This window comes from Corvus cornix, chromosome 9, assembly GCF_000738735.6.
Source record: "Corvus cornix cornix isolate S_Up_H32 chromosome 9, ASM73873v5, whole genome shotgun sequence".
NCBI classification, from domain to species: domain Eukaryota; kingdom Metazoa; phylum Chordata; class Aves; order Passeriformes; family Corvidae; genus Corvus; species Corvus cornix.
Window position 1 is genome coordinate 92390 of NC_046339.1, and position 9717 is coordinate 102106.

General features: G+C 38.2%; 1 protein-coding gene across 1 annotated transcript; it reads right to left on the reverse strand.

Annotated features, from left to right (window-relative positions):
* Positions 1-3846: 3846 nt before the first annotated feature.
* TM4SF18 (transmembrane 4 L six family member 18) lies at positions 3847-8756 on the reverse strand. Its single transcript, XM_010397479.4, has 5 exons — positions 7316-8756; positions 5677-5766; positions 4873-5015; positions 4596-4776; positions 3847-4192 (listed from the first exon to the last, which is right to left on the reverse strand). Exons 1-5 carry the CDS (start codon positions 7490-7492, stop codon positions 4178-4180), a joined length of 606 nt encoding a protein of 201 aa, XP_010395781.1. The 5' UTR covers positions 7493-8756; the 3' UTR covers positions 3847-4177.
* Positions 8757-9717: the final 961 nt, after the last annotated feature.

Consider the following 9717-nt stretch of genomic DNA (forward strand, 5'->3'; position numbering starts at 1 on the left):
CAATTTTCCATTGTATGGCAACTTAAAATTATCTGTAATAAGCACCATCTCCTTGGCAGCTATTTTAATACTGGTCACAAAAATTATGATTATTTTGGATAGAAGACTAAGATTCAGAACATAACTAAAGTATAGCAGTTTCCCTGCAATGACACAAAAATCTAAGTCTTATTGACCAGGACTATGGTATACAATAATTCACCAATTTTAATCACTATTCCTATCAGGCACTGTCAGAATACTGAATTTCATAATCTCACTTTCTGGAACCTTCTGAATTAAATGAATTAAATCTCACTTTCTGGAACCTTCTGAATTAAACACATCTGAATTAAATGGAGGACTCTGCTTCTCTCTAAATGAGTAAGCCAAAGCTGAGATTTCGAAATCTGACCAAATCTATGATGAAATTCTGGAGTTTCACAGGTTGATGTCACATGTTCAAAATTATTTCTGTAGGGATTTTTTTTTTCCTTTGCCATGGATGAAGATCAATAGCGCAGTGGAAAGATCAACTTATCCAGGTTGTATCTGCCCCATTTGTAAATTAAGTGAGGTAAAAATGAGAAAACATTTACCTCCTCTTATAATACTTAAATCCAAAGTCATTCCTTAATACAGTCCTTAATAAATAAGTTGTTTGTGCATATGTAGGCTATTTGGTTTATTTTTTTTTCCAGATTTCCATTTGATTGAGAAAGAGAAAAACCACATGAGCAATGCCCTTGAGATCTCCACATTTGTTTGAGGGTAAAAATATAAACTTTACTTTGCCTTAGACCCCCGAATCTTCTAAATTACTCTTCCTTGATTTGCAAAATAACTGCATGTTGTTCTTATGAAAAAATACAACAAAAACTTCTGACAGGCAACATTTTTCCATTCCCACTTTTAATCATGCCTCCCCCAAACGTTCATATTATCTGTATGCCTAAGCACACTCCTCTTACCTTTTTCTTAAGGAACTCAAAAAACTGGCCAAAGTACCTCAGCTTCTCAAGTCTGTATTATCTTCAGAAGGTGTCTGAAAAGCAGGAACTTCTCTCAGGACCTATATAAAAAGACCCTATTTAATTGGTTAAATTATAAGTCTGCAGTTTGGTGTCATGAATATCCCTTTATTGTTTTAAACTATATTCCTATTCATATTCAATATTCATATTCATATTCAATCTCATATTGAGGATGCTGAAATGCTCTGACTGTTTTTAAAATCCCCAAAGTTCCATTGAAAAGATAAAGCTGATCTTTTGCTTCAACAATTTTCCTTGGAAGAAAAGAATAAGCAAACTCCCAAATTGAATATTCTGACAAAAAGTCTCAATAAGATCACACAGTGAGGCTGAATTGAACCCCCACCATTTCACAGTTCCCAGATTTGAATGATGTGTGTCTATTGCCTGCTGCCCATACTGCTGTGCTGGCTGCCTGCAGACCTCTGCAGTTAAACACCCTTTAAAGAGCTGGTGCAGCTTCATTTGTCCTCTGCCGCTCTATGTGGAAAACCCCTCTATCCATAATGGAAACAATCAGGAAACTGTAGTTCAGCAGGAGTCACTTTTACCTACACAAGGATTAATATAAATATACCGTAAAATGCAAAGGTATGGATGGGGCTCCACAGTATTTTATTGCAAAACCGAGTGTCTACAGTGATTTCCAGCTGCAGTCTTTTAAATAAATGGCATTACTGTTCCAGACACAGAATCCTAATACACTGGCAAAACGCACTGGCTGTGGGGGACAAATAATGCTGGAACTCTTAATGCAGATTCAGCACTAACTCCTCCCTGCCAGGAGTTCATAAACTCAAATCAGCAGCTTTCTTCCTGGTGTGCCTGGGGTGTTTTATGTGGGGATTTCAGCAGGCAGGACGTGCATTTCGTGTCCAGGAACTCTTGTGCAAAAAAAGGGTTTCTCATATTCCAGCTTGGTGCAAGCCTTGTCCTGGCCCCAAGGGCCACTTCTCCCTGTTGTTGGGTGAGGTCTGTGTTCTGCAGCTGGATGGTCATGTTGCCTCAAACACCACCATCGGGATCACTGGTTATGTCTAGATTTCAAGCCAGTTAATTAATATTCTTTACAGGAATCTTGGTTCTGCTACCAGGCACAGCTCATAGCACCTATTGTTAGAGACAAAATACTTAGGATTTAATCAGGACTTAAATTGATTGGACCAAGGTTAACTTTGCCTTACATCCAAAAGCCCTGCGTGAAACTGTCTATTAAATTCAGAAATATGACCCATTGTTAGCCTTTAGTATTCTTACCACCAATTTCAAATTAATAGACTGCCCCTTTAAAAGCTGAACCATCAAGTCACAGTTGAACCTGGCTATGGTAATGGAGATGCTAATTCTGGATTATGGGTAAAGACGGTTGCAGGATCAAGAAGTTCAACAAGAACCACATTACATGTCTCCTTATTTAATCTAAGCCCCAAAAATAAGAGACGTCTGTGATAGAGTAGAAATGCAAATTCACCAGACACAATCACACAAAAAATGATAAAGACAGATCCAGAGTTTGCAGGCAAGAAATCAGCAAGATTCTCTGAGATGTTTGGTAGGTGTACAGGTTGATTTTTAAGTTTCCTTTCTTTTCCTTCTGTCCACAAACAATATCCACAAATCCATAAAAATGTAGGATTATCATTTAAGATAAATGATATGTTACATATTTAAGCCTAGAGAAAAACAAGTGTGCAGTGACACAGTCCTCATTATATAATCATGCTTTTGTATCATGCACCTCTGACCATCCATGCCACCTTGAACCATCTCCCAAAAGACTAGCCCCATTCTTAAATATCATTAATTACTTTATGACTTCTTGCTACTTAAAAGAAACTAAGCAAATAAAATTTTAGATGAATTCTTGAAATCCTACAGGAAGAAATCAGCTATTCAAAACAATCTAATAAAAGAATATGAAGGCAAAATCTCAATATTGCCTTGAAATAGAATTAAATGACAGATATATTCCATTTGTTCTAAATAACTTACCCAAAGCTGACACTTATTGTATGGTATGAATTTCTAACAGTGTTTAATATTTGATGACAGTGTACCTGAATCCCACTGGTTCTGATGTAACAGGGATACATGCATTACTGAAGTCTGAAGTACATGTTTCTCTTTCCTTTTGGGTGTTCATTGTCTAAAAACCAGAGTGCTAAATACAGCCAAATGCTGCCCATACAACTGCAAATGGGCCAGATGTCCATTTCATTGTGAATCCCTGAATTTTCACTGGGAATGAAATAATAATTCTCTGAGAAAGTAAAAATACCTTTTAGCTGCTAATTTAAAAGAGATTATTCTTTTTCATCTGATCATTCTTGTCAATGAACGTTAGCCTTCCATTGTAGCATGCTCAAGATACCTGGAAGAATATTAATAAGCTAGCACTGGGTGCTCACAAGGTTCCCTCATATGTTCCCTCAAGTCACATCATACTCGACTACAAGAAAAAAGTTTGCCTCTAAGTATAAAGTGAAAAGAAACCCAGTGCAATGATTAACATGTACCAATTAGCACAGCTGAGTTCAGACCTGTGTGTTTAATCTGTCAATCAGGCCCAGGTGCCTTTTTTACCACAGGAAAACTTGATAGACTTTTTTCAGTAATTGCTTTTTGCAATTAAGAACTTCTAAGATGGAAGGAGCAGGGTAGGCTCTGCCCTCCATCACCATCATGGTCTGCCTGTAACTAGAATTCATTCATTTAGAAATCATGGCTTCATGCCATGCACTAACAACCCCTCCTGATGTACTGGGCTTTGAACCAGGCCCTTTTGGAACAACAAATAGTCATACGGTCTAAACAATGACAAGGGAGTACAAAAGCAGTTCTACATCAGTTTATTAAAAAAAATAAGGTAATTTCAATACAAAAGCAGTTCCATTGTATTCAAACATCCCTATTGTCACAACAAGTTGGAGGGTAAAAAAATGAACTGTCCTTGCCAGGAGCAACAGGACAGGTGAAGAAAAACGTAGATGTCAGACAGTTCAAATATACTTCATCCAAAATAGAGAAGCTTGACAGACAGAGATTTACAATAAGGGTTTCATTTTTCTTTGTAGCACTCCAATCTACCACTATGGATCATGGACAGGCCATCTCTTTCATTATCTGGAGGTGGGGGAGAAGCAGCAATGATATCCTTGCCATTTTCAGAGAATCCCAGCCTGCCAACAAAAAACAAAGTGCTAATCTCTTTCATCATTGCTGCGAAAGCCACACATTAGTAAGAATGTCTGTAAATTGAATGTTAGAAGAAAGGTGCTCAGCAACCTCTGCTGACATATGAGTAATGGACTTGGCATCAGTGTTAATTTCCTAACCAGTTTTTTTTCTTCTCAGTCCTAGACTTAAAGGTCAGAATGAGAAGCCACCAACCTCTGTATACCACAAGAAATTAGTGGATTAATCAAAACCAACAAATGTATTATCAGTACATATTCTCTGGAAAAAAATATGCAGTAGCATAGAGAATGCATAAACCAAAATGGTAGGTCCCCAACTGAGAGAAATTGCTGAAGCTACAGTTACATGGAGATGCTGAAGAAATAACCTCAGATGTTTTGTTACCTGGACAAAAACAGAATAGGTCCCACAGAGTGTTCGCTTCAACTCAGCAGCTACTTTGAGAATGCAGATGATCAACTGCAGTGCACTGAGAGCTATCAAAATTGAGAGCAAAATGATGTTCCACTCCACTATGTTAGCAGGCTCTGTGCACTTAGACCAGGTAGGGTAATCTGTGAGGTACCTATTAGAGAAACAGCAGACTGTAGTAAGAAGAATGTTTCTGACTACTGATTTGATGAACAATTTCTTCCAGAAGAATTACATCAATGTTTCTTACCCCCCAGCAGTGTCTTTGAAAATATAATTCCATCCACTTGATGAATTGCAGAAAGGGCCTTGAATCAAATGCAGGGTAAAAATGATGCAACTGTATCCTGAGAAAGCAATTCCAAGCAGGGCTAGCACAATTGAAATAAAACTCTGAAGTAAAGAGAGAGAGAAATATTACTGTGTGGGGATAGTGCCAACAGCAAATATGGTCATTCAGACTGCCTAGCGGCAGTCTGAATTCTGCCTTGGGGCGGAATTTCACATTTGATTTTCCCAGTCTTCAAAATTCAGAAAGAAAAATAGCAGGTAAAGAATAGTAAGAATACACATACAAAATAAAGATTAAGACAGAGTTTAAGGCAGTTCTACAAGTCTAAGTTACATAATTTTTGGATGGGGTTTTTAAACTTGCATTTTTGTAAAGTTGTTTCCCAAAATACCAGGGGAACACAATCATATATTAAATATGTCTGCATCCCAGACAGTGTGTATTGAGTAATTTCTGAAAAAAACCCTTTCAAATAATACAGGCAAAGGGATGAAGCTGTTTAGCTGGTGTGCTTCATTCTATGTTCTTACTTTATTTTACAAGGATTTGGGGAAAGTGTGTGTCTAATTTACTTTTGTCCTGCTTATGCTTCAGAAGAAAGAAGCTACACTTTGTGTGACCTTGCAACCCAATTTAGAATCCTCTGTGAAAGAAGTGAAAACAGAGCAGTGGAGAGGGCAGCAGGATGTGCTGGAAAAACAAGAGCAGGAAGGATTTGAAACAAGTGCTAAGGAGATGCACAGAAATAAAACACAGACTCACCCTGTAAGTTTTGTTACAGCTCTCACTCTGGCAGCACCGATAGAACACACTACACTCCAGTGTTACTAGAATTACTGCCAGAAGAAGGATCTGTAAGAGAATATCATAAGGTCAGTGAGATGACTGCAGATACTAAATCAAAGTCTCTTTCACCTGCGGAAGGCAGGGATTGCATCTCTTCTACTGTCTTGATATTTCAAAGCTGATTTGTAGGACAGCACAATTACTTAAGGCACACATGGAACTGGAGTGGTTTTAGTAGGCTGTTGCTGTACTTGTGTCTTGTACTTGAAAGACAAGAGCACAGCATCTCCCATCACAGTAAAGTTCTACGAGCTTGGGCACAGGTACACCAGTAAGCTGAAACAATAAAACCAAGTTCACAAGTAAAAGAATTAATAACCAGTGAAAAGAAGGATATTTTATTGATAAAACACATTAGTTCAAACACTTTCTTGCTGACACAGGCACACAAATCAGGGTATTGCCTTCCTTACCAACACACTTATGCTAGAAAATGTCAGTGATGCAAATTTTAATTTGTTTGTCAAGTATCCATACTGATTTTTTCAGACTACTGGATTATTTAAGACGGATCCTAGATAATTTTTATAAATAGGACCTGGGCTCCAGAACCACAAACTACCATTCAGAGAGGCACAGGTTTGAAAAGGAAAGTATGAGAAGACAATACTCCTGAATCACAACACTATCCTCTCACATGCTGCTGACTGGTTTGTAACAGAATGATACCTGCATTTTAATAAATTGGTAATAATTTTAAGGCTAAAAATGCTTCAAAATATTAGTATCACTGTTGCAGTTAACTCTTTCATACATTTGCAACTGTTTTTCTGTTTGACTCTGCTATCGGGTAGTTTTTTCTTCTGCTAGAACAGAAGGTTTTTCTTCTGCTTTAAGGAGACTACATGATTTCAAAAGAATGTCTAATGTTTTAATAAGAGTTCAGCACCTTCATTAAAAAACCTCACTTATGCAGATAAACCCTTTTTAAGCACTGATTGTGTGTGATGCCCTTTGATCACATAACCACTTTCTGTTCCTGAGGCCCTTTATGAGTATAGTGAATAGCATGAACAGTGGGCAACTCCATGGTAGTTTATTGCTGCAGATGCATATTACAAACGTAACAGGGAAAATCCTACTATGCTAATCACAGTGAGACAATTCTCTATATTTAGCCTGACAACAGTAGTACCTGATGCATTGTGAACTGTATTCAGTCTTCTAAATACTGGACTGCATACAGGTTTTAAAAACATCTGAACCATTATGAGAAGCTCTTTTTGTTTCATTTGGGTAAAAGAGCTCTAATTCAACCTTCATAGGTGATTAAACCAACCTAGTGTTTGCCTCCATAATACAAGCATAAATTACATATGAACAAAAAGACCACAGGAAAAAACCCCCAACCCACCCTGCAAAATCACTTGCACTTAATAGCATACATAACTTGTCATTCAGTATACTATTTTCAGTTTGATTGAGTTTTTCTGCCTGCAGTGATTTTGTCAATGTAATCCATATGCTTTTTTTTAAAAGCAATTACATTGCTGAAGTGTAATCCAATACTATTTGCTGTAGAATGCAATTAAAAATCCATAGACTGAGCACTTACCATCACACCTGAGAAACAGATACCTTCAAAATACCACTCATAGTTGGGGAGCTGGTAAATGGCAGCATGCAGAGCTTTCCCATTTGGAAAGTACAGGAGGATGTTCACAACAATACTCCAAAGCGCAAGAGGTATCAGCAGGCAACTCAAACAGCTTCCACATGTCTCCAAAGCCATCTCTCAAGAACTCTGGAAGTTTTGTTCTTCTAAGCTAACAAAATTTTACAAGACTTTCAATATAAGAAGCGTTTTGACCTCTCCAGCTTGATTCAGTCATTTCATATTCGCAGGAACCGGTGACTGGGGTGTGATTCCAGGGACAGAAGTGCTTAACAGTTAGCAGAACAACAGATTAATATCACTGTGTAAACTCACTGTCCTGTGTTAAGCACGTCTTTAAGTAGCCATTTCCCTTCTAAAAGATCCCCCGTTGTGATCTTCCAAATGAAATATGTCTAGGAGTCAGACTCAGGAAGGAACTTCAAAGCTCTCATTTCCTAGTGACTGCTCAAAAATGTCCTCCTCCCCACAACATGAACTGCAACACAGTTTGTGACAGAAGCAAGGTTTTTCAACCTTACTGCAGCATGAGGAAGTGGGCTGTAAGATGATAAATATGCCCTGTCTCTGTACAGAAGGCCATACTTTGCCTCATACTACAGAGATTTATTAGCAGAACCCTAAGGGGGAACTAAAATGTTGCTGACTTGCAACAGCAGGCTGAGTCTGGGCTATCTTGCAGAGAGTATAGAAGCCCAAATAACACTGGTTAGAAACTGCAAGGCAGGTTTACTTTCACACTTTTAATAAATTACTCTTTCCCACAGCACTACGTGGCTCTACTGTCTTGCAAATTAAATCCTGTTATTTCTCCAATTGTTTCATTCTGTGCTTACAGCTGAGCTTGCACAGCTGCAGACCTGATTTATGTATACGTGACTTCTTGTGCAGGACAAAAGGTCTGGGTGTTTTTTTGAAATGCCTGCTGTTTGCACTGTGCAAAGCCAAAGTCAGATAGCTTTCCCATTGTCACATGTCATCATTCCCCAACCCCTGAGCATCTAAACGCTATCCCAGTAACACAGAGCCAGGGCAGTTTGAACGCTTGCAGCACAACCCAAGCCTTCAGTCTATGCCGCCGTGAGTCTTCAGAAAAGTAATTCAAGAATGAGCTTAGGCTTTACTCAATAGGAAAGTTGTAGGCAGAGGAAAAAAAAACAACCAACCAACCAACAATGGGGCTCTATCAAAAGCAGGAAGGCTGATTTTAGAAGCAATGACATCACAATATATTTTCCTTGTGTTTCCTCGTGAGCTGTTTCAGGCTCTTCACACATGAGGCTTCTCATCCTCTCATAAAAGCTGTTTGGACTGCATGTTGTAACTAATTCCATACTATTGCTTAACATGAGATCACACAAGGAAATGAGTGTGCGTACCACCATGCCCATTTCCTTCTGCTGTGACTCTCCTCTTTTTCTAGGAGGTTTGATTTTGAAGTCCTCATTCTTGATCTTCACATATTTCCTGTTTTACTTTCTCATAACTGTGGACACTTTTTTTCAGGTGTCCCTCTAATCGGAATTAGTAGCAAACCTGCCTTTCCAGACTCATAGGCAGAGACAGAACTCATGTCATCAACACTGCCCCATAGAGAGCAGAGGAAACAGCTGCATTAAAATCACACACATCCAATCCCCATGACTGATTTTTTAGTACAAAACTCAAAGATCATATAATAGGTTGAAATATTTTCTTAAAAGCAAAGGCTAAAATTAGTAGCAAGCATCTTATTTTATAATCAAATTTGCTGCTACTTCCATTATAACAGTTCTGATTAGAAGAAGCTAACTAGGGAAGTGATGACTGAAGCAGCATTTGTTCTGCAGTAGTACAGCAGTCTGCTACACGACTTTGTTTTTAAACTGAGCTCTGCAAATACCAAATCACAGTGTGGTTATTTTTCTGGCACATGATACCACTGGAACAGGAAACAACTATTTTATACTAAGGATTAAGCAAACCTGTAAGCCAGTTTCTCAAACATCTTGCCAAGTGTCGCAAGCACTGCTTTTCCATTGCTATCATTATTCATGAGTTGATGCCAAGCCTGTTACCGAAAAGTCAGGTTTACTCTGTATGAGTGACTTCTTTGCCAGCTGAAATGAATACAACCTAAACCAATCACTTCTCTACAATGTAACTGATAAACCTCTCAAAATACTCTCTTATGCACCAGGCAACAAAGGAATCCAGCTGGCCATTTTTTACACAACAATATAAATAGTGAGCAGGAATGCTGTGCATTAGTGCTACAGGGATCTATTAGTGCTACATGCATTTGTGCTGAAGTTTCAAGTCTAAACTCTAGACTAATCACTCTGTGTATTGGAATTCTAAAA

Coding starts and splice junctions, on each gene's coding strand:
- TM4SF18 (XM_010397479.4), bottom strand. CDS start 7,492: ATGGCTTTGGAGACATGTGGAAGCTGTTTGAGTTGCCTGCTGATACCT. Junction 5,016..5,676: donor GCTGTAACAAAACTTACAGG/GTGAGTCTGTGT, acceptor TCTTTACTTCAG/AGTTTTATTTCAATTGTGCT. Junction 4,777..4,872: donor TTCAAAGACACTGCTGGGGG/GTAAGAAACATT, acceptor TTTCTCTAATAG/GTACCTCACAGATTACCCTA.